We start from the raw sequence: 18,461 nt of genomic DNA, 5'->3' as shown, positions 1-18,461 counted from the left end.
TAAATGTACAGAGTGACTAACTTTTAAACATTATAGTAACAATATAATCAATCCTGTTCTTGTTAGCATTGTACTAAATTATTAACAAAATATAAAACAATGAGCATAATTTCCTGTAATCCCATGGGCACATATAAAAACATGTTTTGTTACATTACTGACTCATAATGTTTCATAACAAAAATTATCCAAAGTATGCGTTTATTTAAGAATATTTAAAAATCCTTTCATTTTAAGTAGTTGTTAGTCACTTCAGTAGGAAGGACAAAACAAATAATTTCAGGTACCTTAAATTAAGGAAATTTGAATCTGCAATGAATAAAATAATAAAAGATCATGACACACATTTTTAAAAAGTCCAACAACATCTCCTAAAGCTGCTCTACTTCCAAGTAACGGTGGCACAATTAAAATAGGTGACTTCATCATATATTTCATTTAAGTCAGGAGGACAAGAGACATGAAATACATAGTAGGAAATGCATTGGTTTCTATTTATCCTCTTTAGACTTCTCTTATATACACAGAGATATGAAAATGATTCCTACACAGGGATATGAAAATGATTCCTACACAGGGATATGAAAATGCTTCCATGTATCACATTTCCTCACTTTATTAAAACCTATTTAGACACAGACTAATTTTTAATTAACAGCTTTGACTCGAAGCCTATATTCCTAAGAATACTATCATTCAATTAAAAAAACAAAATTACAGAAGTCACTAGCTTGAGATACTTTTATATCAACACAGATGTAAAATGTGTTACTAACATGCTTTCTTTTATCCATCCAAATTATTACAGTGCACCATTTCTAGAGGACCTACCTACATGATTCCATCTTCCTTTGATAAATGATCACCAGTAGAACAAAAGAGAGAGCATTTCACTGAGCTTTACCAATACAAATTCTTACTCATGGAAACTAAATTGATAACCTAGAAGAACTATCTGTTTGCATACTGTACTTAATGCTAAATAACACCTGTGTAAAAGTGAAATAAAATATTGATAAAGATATTTACTATACTTTCATATATTAAATCCAATCCATTATACCTCTCTTATAATGCATGGATCAAGATTTACAGATGTTCAAATGTATATTTTTATAAATGCAAGATATACAGAAAGGCATTATATTAACATAAAAGTTAATGCTTTAAACTTGCCATCAAAGGAACACAATTAAAAAATATATTAGACGTATAGGAATGTATAGTTATTACATTCCATTACACAAAGTTATTGACCCAATGAAAATTATTCATAATTAAAAAGGTGATTCTCAAACATCCAGAAAAAAATAAGCATATACTATAAGGATAGAGGAAATATACTAAGTAAAACTGCATCAATATTTGGAATGTATCAACATTACCTACCTCATATAGCAGACAGCCAAGAGACCAGATGTCAGATTTGAAGTTGTATCCATTTTCATGTATTCTCTCTGGAGACATGTAATAAGGCGTACCAACTGCAAAAAAAAAAACCAAATAAAATAAGAGGTATATAAAAATACAGATCCAGCTGTGGTAAGAAATTACATACAAAATTTTGAATTTAAAAACATCACCAAAATAATTCATTAGGATCAGAAAGCTGTTTCTGAGAATACTAAAAACTTTTTAATTTCTTCTTTACTCCTTGACCCTTAAATAGTACATTAAAAACTGTATAAAACAATGTGGTGGGTTAAACTTTATTTCCTTTTGATCAATCCAAGAAGAATCTAGGGAGCACAACTAAGGGAAAAAAAGTAATTCTGACAAGAATACCTACTTAAATGATTCACACTGGCATTATTATTATTTTTATTTTTTTTAAAAAAATATGGTTTGCATATCCCAAATAATTAAGCATGATAATTTAAAAATAAATAGTATTATATAACAATTTAGTAGAGTATGCACAAATAAATCATATTTGTTAACTTTTACAGAAACATCCTTTAGAACACAGTGTGGCTATTAACAAATGATATAGCACTTGGTACCTTACTTTCACTTGAGAAAGAATATCACAGACTTTTGTACATCAAAGGATTATATAATAACAAATGTGAAAGGGTACTGGCATCTCTGGAAAAATGTCTTCAGTTACTGTTACTACTGAGACCTTTTAAAAGACAAGACACTCAAGATAATTTTTGTTTTTGTTTGTTTGCTTTGACGTGCTAATACTTTTTTTAATGACTGTTTTAGAAAATACTAGTAAACACTTGAAAATAAAAAGAAGCATATATGTTACACTTTGAAATGTAAAAATATTTAAGTGACTTTCAAAGTGAGTATCTTTAATTTCAAACTCAGATGGCTATTTCACCATCATTAGTCTAAGGCTTTTTGTCAAACAGAAAATCAAAGTTTAAGAACATTTAGAATCTTATTTACCTGAGGGAAAGGCTACCAAAAATATGTTGCTACACAAAGAGAAAAGGGCAGTCCCCTTTTTCTATTAATTTTCAAGATCTCCCCAGGTGTTTACTATAAATCTTAATAAGACTAACAATACTGAACAGGGGTCTTTAGTTAGAAGCAACAAAAAGATTCACACCAATAATCAAAGCACTATACTCAAAGGCAGCAGTCAGTTTGTCAAAAGAATAGATTTATAACCTAATAGTTATGTGTGGAAACTATACTAAGCTAAAGGTGGAAACATCATGTACCATGACCCATGATATCCTACCTGTATTGGAATTCATTTTTACTAATCATGGATAGCCCTAGTCAGGCTGGATGAAAGAAAAGTATTTATGAAAGTGATGAAGAAAAGTTAAAAAAAAAAGTACGCAAACAGAAGGATAAGAAATTTAAATAAAATACGAACCATTAATATATGAAAATTAATGAGACGAACTAAGATATAGATTATTTAATTGTAGCATTTACTTTGAAAACAAACAGGTAAATATGCCAATTTCTACAGTGTCAGAAAAGCAAAGAACTTTCGAAAACAGCTAGGTTTAAAGAATCTGTGTTATTACTGTGTAAAATAAATACAAGCTATCTAGCTTTGGGAGTTCTAACCACTTTCACCTGTAGTTTGCATAAGTGACACCAATTATTGGAAATATTTACACATTCTCTCCATTTAAGGAAGGATGGTAGGTACAGTTAGAATAATAAACGGGCTCTGCTCCTGGTTTCAGGACATAAAGCAAGTGACTGGCAGTGAGGAATGTGCAGAGAGAGGCTTCACGGAATCCACAGGGGGGCAACTGAAAACACTGAGGCTTGAAGGTTCAGAGTTTACCAAAAGCAAAGGTAATTTTAACCAGTAGCTCTGGGAAACCTGCTGATACATTAGGGGTTTGATATGAGTGTGAAAGATTGATGATAAGGAAAAAGACGAACAAATGCTAGCATTTTACAGAGATTAGCCCCAGCATAACACCTTAACTGCAACACAAACTGAACTCAAAGACAACCCAAGTGAAGGAGCAGAGGAAAAGAATGATTAGGAATTCTACTAAGCTAAATTTAAAATGCAAAAAATCTTAATGTACAAAAATCCGTTTTCAGTGAGCTGCTGGAGGTCATTGCAAAAAGTTACACACTCAGTTAAGACTGATACTTTAAATTTAGATACTGATTCTTAATATTATAAAAAACAAGCCTCTTTATATTAAATAAGCATGTTTTATTTCAATATTTAAACTACATATATTCATTAGTATATATTAAAATGTAAAGCTAAGGATGCTACTCACCTCTTTGATCAACATATTTCCAAAAGTCATATGAGTAAGTTTGTATTCTGCACTATAATTATTAATTGGATAAATTCATAATTAACTGGGGAACACAGGCCTAAGAGGGAGGTTCTACTGTCTCCTGACGTGCTTCCTCATATGCCCCTCCATTCTGGACAATGACTCTTACGCTGACTGACACTGAGCAAAGAGGTACAGCCCCATCACGTAAACTGATTTGTCCTTACCTCTCTCTATCTAGCAGAGAGGCCTAAAAGTTTAAGTGCTCAGGAAAATTTGCAGTACATTTAAATGCAGTGATATGTTTTCAACATTTCAAAATTAATGAAGATATAATTATTTCCAAAAAACTTTTCCAGAGATTCATGACAGCTGTGTCTACGATTTCTGTTGCCTCAAGAATGTTGTGACTTAATAACAGCTGTACATGAAAAGAGAGTTATGGAGTGACATGATTAGACATTAAAATGATCATGTGAATTACTATCCTATGTATTCAGAAGCTTGAAGTCTACAGTACATGTAATTCCACTTATCTTTCAAGAATTTATGATTGTAGGTAAAATGAGAGTATATTTTGCAATAGCAGACACTTATGCCACTTTAACCTACGGACATGAATAAAAGTAGGAAATGGATGATAACATTATAAAAAACAGAGGCTAACATTAAAGGAAAACTAGTAACAACTAAAAATCTTACCTGACCTTTCTTTATTCTATATTAATACCACATTAAAATATACTAAGGCAGTCATCCACATGTAAAAATCCCTTTCATTACATTGACTTATTCTAGCTATATAAGAAAAGTTTTATATGGTATATACTCCATAAATATATATATTCTAATCTTTATCCTGAATAAAATGAAGACCAGTATCTACAAGTTCTGCAACATGTTTAAGAGAACCAAGTTCTGCTAACATGTTGTTATTATGGACGATATCACTAAATTAATAATTTTCATCAGAGCAGGTTATATACAGAATAGTTTAGCTAACATTTTAGCATTGTAATCTCTGCAAAGATTTGAATGAAAAAAGAAAACAGAATGACTGAAGCATTCTCATATGTGGTTAGCTTTGGATTGTTTTTTTTGTGTGCTCTTTAAACAAGGGAGGCAGCACAAAACCAGTGAAAGATAAATCTCTTTCACATCTTACATTTGCCACTAACTAGTCAGGACCATTCAACTTCTCTTTTCATTTCCTTCCCTCATCTGTAAGATAAAGTGATGAGAAAGATGAGCTGATCTCTGAGGTCCCTTTTGCTTTGAAATTCTGTAGCACTTAAAGAAACTCTACAAAAATCCATCTGGAAAATAAAATGGGAAAAAAATAGTCCTTTTTAAACTATTACTTAGGAAAGCTGAGTGAGAGTGTTTTAAGTCAGAGAGTACAAACAAACGAACTAAGTTTAGAAATATAGTTTATTTCTCTTAGAATCAGAGTAAACTACAGACAAGAAAGCTTTGAATATTCCTTCTTGGGAAAACTAAAAGGAGACAAGTCATCTTACACCTCAGTTTGATATAAACACACACACACACACACACACAACTTCAGGGAATAGGACTTAATTTCCATTCTTTCCTTCATACTCATGAGTCAGCCCAGAAATTATGCTGGCAGACAGAATGGAGAGAGGGCACATTTATTTCATTGTAAGGAGTACTGAGGTCAATATCGAATGGCTGAGTAGGAGATCAATATTTCTTCTGCAAAAGACATTTATAAAATAAAATTTGTCATCTTTGAAGTGCAACTGATAACATTTAAGAGCTTTAATAATGCTGAGGTAAAACACCTAAGCATATTTTATTGTTATTGTTGCTGTGCTCCAGGTCCTGTGTTAAATGCATTCTATGTATTATCTTGCTGAATTTTAACAAAAGTTTACCATGCCCTGCTGCATGGCAAACACAATTCTAAGTCCTGTGCTGACAGAAGCAAACAGGACAAATCCTTGATCTTGTGGGGCTCACAGTCCAACGAAACGGGAACTATTATAAGGTAGTTTTATGAGATGTTTCAACTATTATACTGCTTTAGAGAGAAGGCATAGGAAGTCGGTCGGATAATTTGCCAAAGATCATAAAACTGGTAAGCTGTAGACTTGGAATTCAAACCCAGGTAGTTCTTGTCTCTTGCATTTAAGCAGATGGTTATTTCAGTATAACTGACCACTGTGAAATACAACTGAAAAAAATATCTGTATCTTTCCAAATTAAGAAGCAGAGAAATCTAAAAGTCACAGCATGTACATATGAAAAATCAGGAATAAGGGTCCAGGTTCAATGGGCCACATGTGAAAATTATGCTACTCTGCAGCTACGCTGATTTAAATAAATACTTGTTATGGCGGCTGGGAGGTTAAACGTGCAGTTTAAAATTAGATAATAGCTTCTTACCAGAGCAATTACTTAAGTCAATAAGGGATTGAAAGTTAAAAATAAATCAGTGAAAGCAGCCTATAGTACTGACTGAACATATGCTGCCTTTACAGCTCTAAACCACCCTGAACAACGAAGGGGTATAAGCCAAAGATCTATCGAGAGGTGCTAGGAAAGGTGTGGGAAAAACAAGTATGTGACCACAGGTGGCACCTGGCACCAAAAATGAAACTGTTTTAATGCCTAGTTCAAGAACACTAATTTTCTAAGTTGAAATCAGAGGATATATCACACTTGGAAATAGTGTGGGAAACACGAATTGTACACTCAAGAGACTCCAGTGTGAAAATTCTGGTATCTAGCTTGGATGATGGCCACGCTTTTAATCTGCTGGCAATTTTACAAAATCAAAGAATCATTTGTCTCACTGCAAAAGGTAAACAGCAGTTCAAGCAATCCTATAACAAAAACAAAAACAAGAACATAATTTCCTCCCAAGGGGTTTCAAATATTTGTTTAGCACAAGGATCAATATCAGAGAGTTTTAGTTAGCTTTTTTTTTTAAGCAAAAATCTATCTCATTTTTAGGATGTACAACAAGCACATACAAGTAAATTCACACAAACATGCAAAGAGAAAACTTTCTTTTTCTGGGAGACAATATAAAAGCAATTAAAACGTCATATCAATATGTTATTAATTTAAGTGTTTTTATTTGTTTTTCTCCTTTCACTAGAACAGGCAGTCAGAGGTGAAACCCTTCACTGTATGTATTAATAAATACAATTTTGGTGTAAATAGATTTTCCTGAATAGCAGATAACTATCACCAATTACTTATATACTTTGGAGTATATAGCGTGTTTAGATTTAACAGATTAATTATCCTAATTAAGTTTTGTTAAAATTACTTTTTATCCCCCTCTATATTCAAGTCCATGGTAGAGTAAGCCCCTGAGGAGCATGATTGTTAGTAGTGTGAGAGGCTCCTTGAGGAATACAAAAAATTTGCAAATAATTTTTTAAACAATTGCCAGTAAGCTAACAATGAAAGAAAATGATTTGTTTATAAATTTATGTTAAGCCAAGTATCGCATTTTCTCCCTTGAAAAGTAAATGTAAATTACAATGCAATAAAGTACCTATAAAGTCCTATAATAAAAATGTGAAAATTTAAAGTCAAAGTATCTCTTCAAAAAAGAAAATATTTATTTTCAGTAAATGTAAACTTCCTCTAATTTTGGAACCTCTTCCGCAGAACCTCTCTAGCTTTTTGTTTGTTTGTTTGTTTTTGTTTTGATACAGAGTCTTGCTCTGTCTGGACTGCAGGCTGGACTGCAGTGGTGCGATCCATGCCAGGCTAATTTTTTGTATTTTTAGTAGAGATGGGTTTTCACCGTGTTAGCCAGGATGGTCTCGATCTCCTGACCTCATGATCTGCCTGCCTTGGCCTCCCAAAGTGCTGGGATTACAGGTGTGAGCCACTGTGCCCAGCCTAGAACCTCTCTAGCTTTTAAACAATTTCACCTAATTAGGCTTTAGAGGAGGATATGAATGTCTCCCCAGCCGTCGCATCTATTAAAATGTCTATTAAAATGGCATTACAGGCAGAAATTCTGTCTCCATGATCTTTGCCTCTTGGTGCTACAACTGTTTATGTTATGGTAGTGGCAAGAGACTTTGCTGCCATAAAGGTTAAGAACTTTATAACAGGAAGATTATCCTAGATTATCAGTAAGAGATGCAACAGAAGGTGCAGGGGACATTCAAAGTGTGACAGGAACTCTCCACCACTAACTTTTAAAAGGGAGGAAGGAAGCCAGGAGTCAAGGAATGAGGGCAGCCTCTAGAAGCTGGGAATGGCCCTCAGCTCACAGCCAGTGAGGAAACAAGAACCTCAGTCCTACAACACCAAAAAACTAAACTCTGCCATAATCTGAATAGACAAGAAATGGACTGAGCCTCCAGAAGTCCTGCAATCCTACAGATACCTTGATGTTAGCTTGGTCAGAGTCATATTGGACTTCTGAGCTATGGAACTGAAAAATAATACATTTCTGTTGTTTTAAGCCCCTAAGTTTTTGGTAATGTGTTAGGGCAGCAATTGAAAATAAATACAAATGTGTTAATGATTCAAGCATTGCCTGGGAGAGTGAAACACTCACTTCTATGTGGTATGGACCTACCTCACACCAACGATTACATAAGGACCGAGGGTGTTAACAGAAAAATGTATACGGTTCAAAAAAATGTTTGACTTCTAAAAGCTCACTGGATCATTTTGAGATGGTGTTTTTTTTGTTTTGTTTTGTTTTGTTTTGTTTCTTGGTTCTCTTTTTTTGTTAGGGGTGGCAGGGCAGGAGAAGCCAATACATTCGCCAAAAGAATAATAATATGGTTAATAACGCAATGTATAAAGGTTAAAATTATGGTCCTTTGTAATTTAAATGAACTCTGGCTTGGTCATTAAACTGACAGAAATCTAAACTTGATAATCATACCTATCTCAAAGAAATGCAGAATAGAAATCAGTGAATGTGCTACACAGCACTTAGTCCATATGAGTATTTGAAGCTTGATAAGTAACTATTTATTATTATAAATGTTTTACATTGACCAAAATAAGCTCTTATCAAAAGCAAGTCCAGCAGGGATAACTGCATATTTATTGATCCAGAGAAAAGTCACCAGTGATCAATACTCCAGTGAACCTCATGAATCATTCTGGATTTAAAGATAATCTCTCTGCTCAGAATTTTCCAATTTAGAAAGATATAAATTTCCTAATGGCTTACTCTTCATTCACCACTACCACCCATTCCCATTAAGAGAGTTAATTACCCTTTCATTGCAATAGCTACAAATATGTCACAAACATAAACAAGTAGAAAAAGGATACAAACAGTATTTTTTAAAAAAAATCTAAATTAGGTATTTTTCCTCTATCTTAAAGCCATGGTCTATACTCACATTTCTGATTCTCCTCTTCCTGGACAAATATGAGAATTACATTTCCCTGTCCCTTTGAGATAGTCATTGCCATGAGATCTGTTTTGGCCAACGAAATGTGAATGGAAGTAATCTGTGTTACATTCAAGCAGAAGGGCTTAATTAAGAGCCAGTAAGTGATTCTCCATGCTGTCTTCCCCTCATGGGATCACAAAAACGTATGTCGATATGAAGATAACACAAGACTGAAGCTGCCTGGAATGCCAAGTCACCACATGAAGGGATGGCAGCTACCTTAAAGATAAACATAGGTCTACAACTCACTGTGGGTGATAAAAGATTAGAACATTCTTCAGTGCTAAGCAATTGAGGAATATTTATGTTGTTTCTTCTGGCAGCATAATCTAACCTATACTTACTGATATACTTAGTCAAATTCACCCTTTATGTGTGTAGTCTGTCTCTAAGCTTCATTCATTCAATCAGTATTTATTGAATATCTATTACGAGCAATCCCCTCTTCTAGGTATCTAGGGTACATGAGAGAACTAAATACACAAAGATCTCTGTCCTCATAAAGCTTGCATTTTAGCTGGGAGAGACAATACATACAAGGCATAGTAAGTATATTACATGGCATGTCAGAAGATACTAAGTCCTAAGGAAAAAAGAAAAATTAAAACAGGGTAAGGTTTAGGAGTTCTAGGGATGAAGTGGGGGCAGTCAGGTTCAGTATTAAATAGAGTGATCTCAGTTTTCTAATCTGTAACACTTACTGTACCCACAACACAGAGGAACAGAGGAGAAAACACGCTTTAAAATGCTCACAAATTTTTAAATGCTATACAGTACTCGTATTCATTGCCACTGTTGTTATTGTTACTATTTAGTAGCAATAGAGGATTCTCCTGGGTCACTATTACAGGAAATAAGGGAAGTTTGATATGATTTGACCAGAAATAGTATACATTTGGAATATATAAAAATTGTTCTGGTATTCTGTTTATATGTTTAAATATTCAACGATTAAGATACTTAATCTCTTAGTAAGCTGCCTCTGGGTCAGAATGTTTATATTTGCTGAAAGGACACCTCAGAGTAAGTTAAGAAATAGAAATATACCAAAAGTATATTCTGCCTCTTGTGATATGAGAAAATTTATTACTTGATTGCCATGTTCCAATTTCACAAGTTTTGGTGAAATTTTAGCTTTCAGTCTAAAACAGCCACTTCTTTAGAAATATCAGCTAAATATACAATCATGTCATCTGCGAACAGGGACAATTTGACTTCTTCTTTTCCTAACTGAATACTCTTGATTTCTTTCTCTTGCCTGATTGCCCTAGCCAGAACTTCCAACACTATGTTGAATAGGAGTGGTGAGAGAGGGCATCCCTGTCTTGTGCCAGTTTTCAAAGGGAATTTTTCCAGTTTTTGCCCATTCAGTATGATATTAGCTAGAACTTAAAGTAAAATAAAAAAAAAAAAAAAAGAAATATCAGCTAAAGTTACGGGAGGACAGATGGCCATGAAGACAGATTTTGATATCCTAGAGGTCTATTTCTTGTTTACTTCTGAATCTTGAAGCAGTAATAGTAGTCAATTCTAGGAGAGAGAGCAAACTATGTCTTCATATGTAGGTTCCTAAGCAATGTAACAAAGCTGAACATAGTACTTCTAGATCTAATAAAACAAATCAGAAAACAGTATAAAGTAAGAAAAAATGCCACAAGGAACTGACATAATGAAAAAACAGACTGCATGTGAGCGTAAATCCAGACTAGGAAGTCACAGACCTACCAACTATCTTCTAGCTATTTACCTTTCCCTGCTTCGTTTTCTCAACTTTAGAACACAAACAGCTCATGTACGTCATTCACATGTATGTGTAAGGATTTTAGAGAGTTGAATGATTTGCAAACTGTAAAGAACTGTGATAAATGTTATCATACCCCTCTGGAAGCACAAGGAGCAGTATAAATGAGTAATTTATGATTGACCAATTCTACTGGCCAGATAACAAGTCTGGAGAATGTCCAAAAGTAGGTAGAAAATGGGAATTAGCCTTTAAGTAAATGAAACAGCATGAAGGCGCTACAGACCTAGACCAATGTTTTCCAAATTGTGGGTCATACAACCCATTAATGAGTTGTGAAATCAATTTAGTGGGCTGAAACCAGTGGGATTTCTAGCAAAATAAAATAGAACAGACAATATCAGAATGTAATGCAGTTGCATCATTGTTAAGAAATTTGAAAGTCACTGACACACACTATTAGAAAGCTTAAGAAAGTTGTGCCCTCATTATAAATTTTAAAGATGCAGATACAGATAATAAGTTTCTTAACATATATTTTTATAAGGTTGACAAAAACAAGGCAAAATTCATAAGAGTGTGTGTATATATATATATATATATAATATATCCTACAATTAGTCTCCCTAGTCACACCTCCAACCAAATTAATACAAAAACAACAAATGAAAATCTTCCTTAACATAATTTCATGTAAAAACAAAAGTGAAGGTGGGAGGAGGATAAGGAGACCAAAAAAACCAAACAACTGTTTAGATCACAGATCACAGGCAGTGTAAACATTTTGTTCTATGGGCTAATGAATTCCAATGTGGTGTACTCTGCTCAGTTCTGGGTAGCATATACTAAGGGGTACTCTGAGAGGAAAAGATGCAGACTCGCAGGACACAGAAGACCCTGAAAATAGAACACTATCCTGGGAATGCTTAGCCCAAAGAAGAACGAAGAGGTTTGTGGCTGCTGCCTTCAACCCAGATCACATCGCTCTCCTCATTACATTTAACCTTGTGAAAGCTTGCCACTGCACTTAGAATAAAATGTGAATTGCTCCTACATCCAGCCCTGTCTTTTCTTCACTCATTTCCAGCAGACAGAGCTTATCCTGTATCCACCCTTTGCATGAAATGCTCTTCAGTCTACCTGGGACATTATTTCATAGCTGCCCCTTTAACATCCTTTGCATCTCAGTTTAAATATCACCTTCTCAGAGGGGACTTGCTCCATCTCACCCTCTCCAAATTAGTTCCCCAACTGGCCATTTTCTGTCATATCACTAATAATTCATCTAAATTTTTTGTTTGCTTTATTATCTATTTCCGCCCACCATAAGGTAAGCTCCCTGATGACAAGGACTTGTCTTGCTCAGGCTACATTCCTTGTCTCTAGAATAGCACCCGCATATAATAGGTTTTTGAATCAATCAGTTCAGGCAGAATAAATAAATTGTACATGGAGAACTCCTTCTCTACTTCCTCCTTTCTTTTTCTGCATCTTCATCACTTCACCACCACCATAAGCAATTGGCCATTCATACAGTTTATTACAGTGTTAAGAAAACACTTGCATTCATTATATTATTTGGTCAGGAATTGTTTAGGAGTTAAGGGACAACATAGGATGGTTATTACCTGCATTTCTAGTTTTATAAATCCAGACACTGAGTTTTAGAAAAGTTAATAAATGGCTTGATAAAGGTCCCACAGAGCATGCAAATCCCAGCGTTCATTCTTTCAGAAGAAAGCAAGAGGACACCAAACTGTAAAGGGTGCTGAATGCCAGGTCAAGGACCTTGCATGACATTCTTCAGGCAACAGGGAACCAAGGAGGATTTTGAGGAAAGTAACACAATCAGATAGTGTCTCAGAGGAAGATACCTCTAGTGGAAACATACAGAATGGATTATGAAGAAAAATATCAGAAACAAAAGAGGGTAATCTCCTAGTCCAAATGTGAAGTAATTATAGAGTAAGGAGGAGGGAATGAGGGAATGGAAAGTAGAGATATTTTGAGACAATGTATGTGGTGGTAGCAGGGAGGAAGTAGAAAAACAGGTGAAGACCTGTTAGGATATTTTTCAGTTTTGAAGATCTGAACATAGTTTGAACATGCAGCAGTATCAGATTTAGTATTTGCAATTCTCAATCCTTACATTAAAGGAATTACTACTATGCTGTCATACTTTTAAGAATTGGTTCTGAAAACTAATTGGAAATTTGGCCACCTATACAATTTTATTTGCTACAGAAGACAGAACTACAGGTTTTATTGTATGTTGATTTATCATGGAATCAAAAGATACAAATAAGAGACACCAAATGAATAGACGATTGAAAATGCAAAGACTTGCCAATCTCTTAAGGATTGTTAAATACAAACATAGTTTTTGGAAGTGCACAATCCTATTAATGAATTAAAATAAGTTAAAACCATATCTTGATTTTTCAACAAAAATGTATTTTGAAAATATAAATGCGTAAGACGTTTTTAAAATCCTATATATCTTTGCATTTTAAAATTAAATTCCTGAAAATACCTCCTTCCCAAAGTTAAAAGAAATTTGGCTCCAGTACAAACTTTGTTTAAAGTAAACTTATGCAGATTTTTCCTTATGAACTACATAGAGATCTCATTTATTTATAGTTTCACTGAAAAGTATACCTGCTCTATGGATGAATCATGCCCTATAGATTGTATCCTCAGTAAAACTAAAAAATGAATCAACATACAATAAAATCTATAGTTCTTTTGTGTTTTCTATAAGCAAAACAAATTTGCATAGGTCACCACTTTTTCAATTACTTTGCAGTGCCAACTCTGAGAAGAAAACTTAAATTTGCTCTTAAAAATATATGACAACATAGCAGAGTAATACAAGTAAAAATTAGGGTCAATTTGTCATCAAGAATGTCTGTCAGGATTTCTATCCTTGCTATTTTATATATAGTATGTTAGCAGAGAATTTTTCTTGATTCTTCTAAGTAGGATTTTTATGGGGTCCAAAGAGCCTTAGTAGACTAGAGTCCAAATTTTAATTATTTGTATATAATATACTGTGCTTAATGAACTTTAGTTTTAAACAATCAAAATCTTCAGTTCACAGAGAAGACAAGAAGGGATAATGGAAATTTTCTTATTTTAAGGATATATTTTTTTCTCAAAATAATATGTAAAACAAAAAATACTTGTGAAAAAAATTAATATTCTATGATTCATCCATTAAGAAAACAGTCTTATTTCTATTTTTTCACTGCTCTATTTCAGGTATGTCTTAGAATGCTTAGTAATTATGGGCATGAGCATATATTTCATTTATTTATAATGTATATACATACACACATTTATATATATAACAATATATTATATATTATATAAATATACATAATGTTTATATATTACACATATATAATTACATGACCTTAGGTGAGTTGGTTTTGATAAAACTTGGTATTAGAAACTCATAATGAATTATTAAATCTATTAAAATTAATTTTACTCCATAATTTCTACTAGCATATCACCTCAATTTGGAGATGCATATATGTTCTTAAATTCTGTTTAGAACTTTTACAAGAGGCAGTATCAGGCAAATCAAACAAAACGAAACTGGGTTTCATATAATAACACTGGATCCTTCGGGCTGGATGACTACAGCAGGCTCAGAGACAGTCTGCAAAGCAGCATGTAAACAACACACGTGTGTGCATGAGCAGGTGAATGTGCAGGTGTGTGTATGTAATTGTAGCCTGGCATTTCTATCTAAACTAGTGACAGAATGCTTTTATGACATTCTTCTATTCAGATGAGTAACATAAAGTGAAAACATGTTGTCTACTAGTGACAAATGGCACTGGCTTGAAACAGTCTAAGGTTTGTTTTCTCTATAGAAATCCTCCACTCTCAACTTTCCCAATAAAACTTTATTAAAGTGCTAGGCAAATTATATGCATGTCTTACGGAATTCCATGTCAAATTTCTTTATTCAGGAAAAATCACAATGCTCTATAAAAATAAATGTGAAGTGAAAGGAGAAAAAACTATGTTATTCAGCATCAGTGCGAAATTTCATTTTCTCAAAATACTTGACAAAATTGAAATCCCGTTAAAAATGCAAAGCATTATCTTTCCAACACTCTTGAAATTAGGATACAATATTTTGTAATTCAGCGAATATTGAGTACTTATTTACGTTTCAGGTACTGTTTTATAAATACAGAAAAATTCGATGACAGGTTCAAGGCCACACAGAATCTTAGGTAACAAAGCCGGGAAAACTCAAAAACTAGTCAATTAATTCAGATGTTCATTTCACTACTTTGTTATTTAGTATAACTCACTTATTCCTCATCAGGACATTTAAAAGGTTTTTATTTCATATCTCAAAACAATTTTATAAAAAAAAATAGCTTTCAATGAAATTATGACACCAAAGATGAGCACCATTAAATCAAAGCCAACTTATTTTTAACATAACTTTTACTTAATTCTAACTGTCACCATTTGATCTAAGTCCTGTATTTACAAGGAGAATATATGATTTGAGGAGTTTTAAGATAAGCCCTATCACTCCTTTTAAGTTACCCAATTTAAAAATTATCTCTTCTAGTAATTTCCATTATTTCTAAACAACACCACTCAAAACCATGTATGTTATTTTAATAAATAAAAATTTACAAACTACTATTGTATTTTTAAATGGTTCGGTGAAGTCTTCCAAGAGACAGCTTAATCACCATATTATCTATTATTAAATGTAGAATAAAAGGACTTTTCTATGGCAATAGTTACACCAGATTTATCAGCATTTTTTTTTTTAACTCAATGTCTGCCTGAGGTCAAGTTGACAGAAGTATCCAACTGTCATATTAGAGGAAACCTTATACCTAATAGAGAGTTGCAGGCATCTGTTCAGGATCTGGTGATTTTTAAAATAGTTTTATTAAGAATGTAAGAGCTGGCATGTAATTGGTACACCTCTTACCTTCTAATGACACATACACAAAGTAACTGAATGAAATTATATTGTGGCTCTTACCTAAAGAATGTGCAGCTGTGGTTTTTGAGCTGAAAAACCGGCCAAGCCCAAGATCTCCAAGTTTTACCACCCCAGTGGCTGTAATGAACACATTAGCTGGTTTTATATCTGTGAATAAAGGAAGGGATCAGGTAAAAGATGATAGACATTTTAGAAATTTTAAAGGAATTAAGAACTACTTTTCATGATAGAATTTAAAATTTATTTTAATCATGAAAGTTTGAATTATGGACCAATTAGTTTACTTTGAATAATTCTGATATATCCTAATACCCAGAAGTTCTCAATTCTCTGATAGACAGCTAATCATCAATGTACTATGATGAACATGATTATTAATTTCTATTTCAAATGCATTTTGTTTTCCATTTTCAAAAAACCTGTGAAATTCAAAGTACAAAATACATGTGTCCTTTTGATATCAATTTTAAATAAAATACCTTACTAAAGATTAACGTATTGGTAGATTTGCATAAAATATAAAACCACAACACTATTAGGCATATAATTATTTACTTAGATGGCTTTAAAAATCTTAATTGCATAAATGAATTGTATTAAAATTTTTCACACTTCAGTATCAGTGGTTCAATTACTTATTGATGTAATCTTAACATACTCTGCTCAACCACTTGACTGATAAGAATGCTGAGCTAATACTGAATATTAAAAATCTAAGTGGTTATGATATACATTGTTTAATTGAAGAAACAAAAAACTCTTCCTTAAATATATTTGATTGCTGTCTTCTCTTTATCAACAGCATCTTACTGGTTAGTAAGATGCTCATAAGAGTCAAGCAGAAGATTAATTTACATTCTTATTTAAAATCAAGTAGTGCTTTATTTAAGGGTTTAACATTCTAGCACAATTATAATTTGAAAATAATTACCTGAAAAAGTATGGTATTACGTAATGACTGGAAGACATTTACTTTAAAGAACTTATATCATTTAAAACAAGATTAAAAGTTCCTAATGATTTTATCTTACCTCTATGCATGACTCTTCGAGAATGCATGTGTTCCAATGCACTGCAAAGCTGAACAAAGTACTTCCAAACAGTTCTTTCAGGAATTAGCCTCTTTTGCTTCTTAAAATGCTTTTTGAAAATTAAAAATAAGAATTATAAAAACTAAAATTTCTCAAGACTGGATTCTGATAGGAAAAAAATCTGTAAGTCAGAAAAACACCTAATTTTATCTACCATTATCAGCTGAAAAGCATATGATCTTTATACTGAAATGATTCCAAGAATTTTATCTGACATAATGGCTTAAGTTTTTTCCTATTATAACTAAGGTTGGCGGAAACTGTGTAATGGTACATTTTTGTGACGTCCCACTATTTCAAAAAATTAACATCTTAAACAATTTCTTGTCTTAAAAGAAGAGCCAGAATAAAAAAGTCTAGATACATGTAGGTAATTATGTTCATTAAAAGACAATTCTTCTCCTGGCAGAAGGTTTCACTACAGAATTCCTTTTAAATACTGAACCACTCTGGTGATTTGAAATATCACAATTTATTAAAAGTTAAATAAATAAAAGGAATTTATGTAGAAAGTTTTCATGACTATTTCTACTGTACAAGGCAAGTCAAACTTGTACTCTGCTTTGAATGAATGAAACTAAACTCCATGGAAGAAAAACCTTACAAGAATGCCCAGGCAAAAAGCTGACAGCACCAACAGGCTACTTAGGAGGGGGGTCATTGCACATAAGAGGGCAAATACTACAATAATTGTAAAACCAGAGGTACTTATTTATGCTCATTTTTTCTACAATAAATCTGCTAGAAGACTACACTAATAATATATTACTTCAAGGACAAAGTTCTTAGCTTTGTAAGACTTACAAAGATTCTATACATAAAAATTATTTTTCAAAAACAAAATGCAAGTGGTTTCCCATTTAACAATACTTACAAATAACCAACATGAATATTGCATTTTAATTGGTTTCCATACAATTTTCTAATAATTTTAACTGTTTCAAAATATATATATTAAAATTTAAATATGTACTTTAATGCAATTTATCCAAAGATATCCAAAGATATTTTGAGAAGTCCAACTAAATTGATTTTTTGTTATTGAATATGGAGGAACTATACTTGAGAAAATTCTAAAACAGCTACCTTTCAGTTTTTACACCAGTGACCAGCTGAGGGCAGGCTGAATGGAAAAACAGTACAGGAAATCCGCTGATATCCCTACTTCATACTGAGCAAAAAATTATATCTACTGTCTCATACGTACTCAACGTATGCACCAAAGGATAAATCGTTAAGGAAAAGCTAGTAATCTTAGGTTAATCTTTCTTATAACACATACTACAGAAATAAATTTATTAGCAATTTCAATAGCTATTACATCAGTAACATTACATCCCAAAGAATAAAAAACAACTAGATGACCAGGTAATTAAAAAGCAAATCAGGGTCTTACTAAAATGTTAGAAACCTCCCATATCATGTTTCAAGACTATGTCTTTTTAATTGCAGACTGTGTCAACATCAGTTTTCATTCAAAGGGGGTAATGCTGC

General features: G+C 32.8%; 1 protein-coding gene across 1 annotated transcript in view; it reads right to left on the bottom strand.

Annotated features, from left to right (window-relative positions):
* Window positions 1–18,461, bottom strand: part of NEK7 (NIMA-related kinase 7) — a 99,682-nt gene that overhangs the window by 21,903 nt on the left and 59,318 nt on the right. The window contains exons 6-8 of the mRNA XM_011931691.1: window positions 16,908–17,016; window positions 15,916–16,023; window positions 1,390–1,484 (exon numbers count right to left, since the gene is read on the bottom strand). Coding sequence (XP_011787081.1) covers window positions 1,390–1,484; window positions 15,916–16,023; window positions 16,908–17,016 — 312 coding nt within the window. The remainder of the gene's footprint in view (window positions 1–1,389; window positions 1,485–15,915; window positions 16,024–16,907; window positions 17,017–18,461) is intronic.

This window comes from Colobus angolensis, unplaced genomic scaffold (genome assembly GCF_000951035.1).
Source record: "Colobus angolensis palliatus isolate OR3802 unplaced genomic scaffold, Cang.pa_1.0 Scaffold91, whole genome shotgun sequence".
Taxonomy (NCBI): Eukaryota; Metazoa; Chordata; class Mammalia; order Primates; family Cercopithecidae; genus Colobus; species Colobus angolensis.
This window is presented reverse-complemented; position numbering and strand designations above follow the sequence as displayed.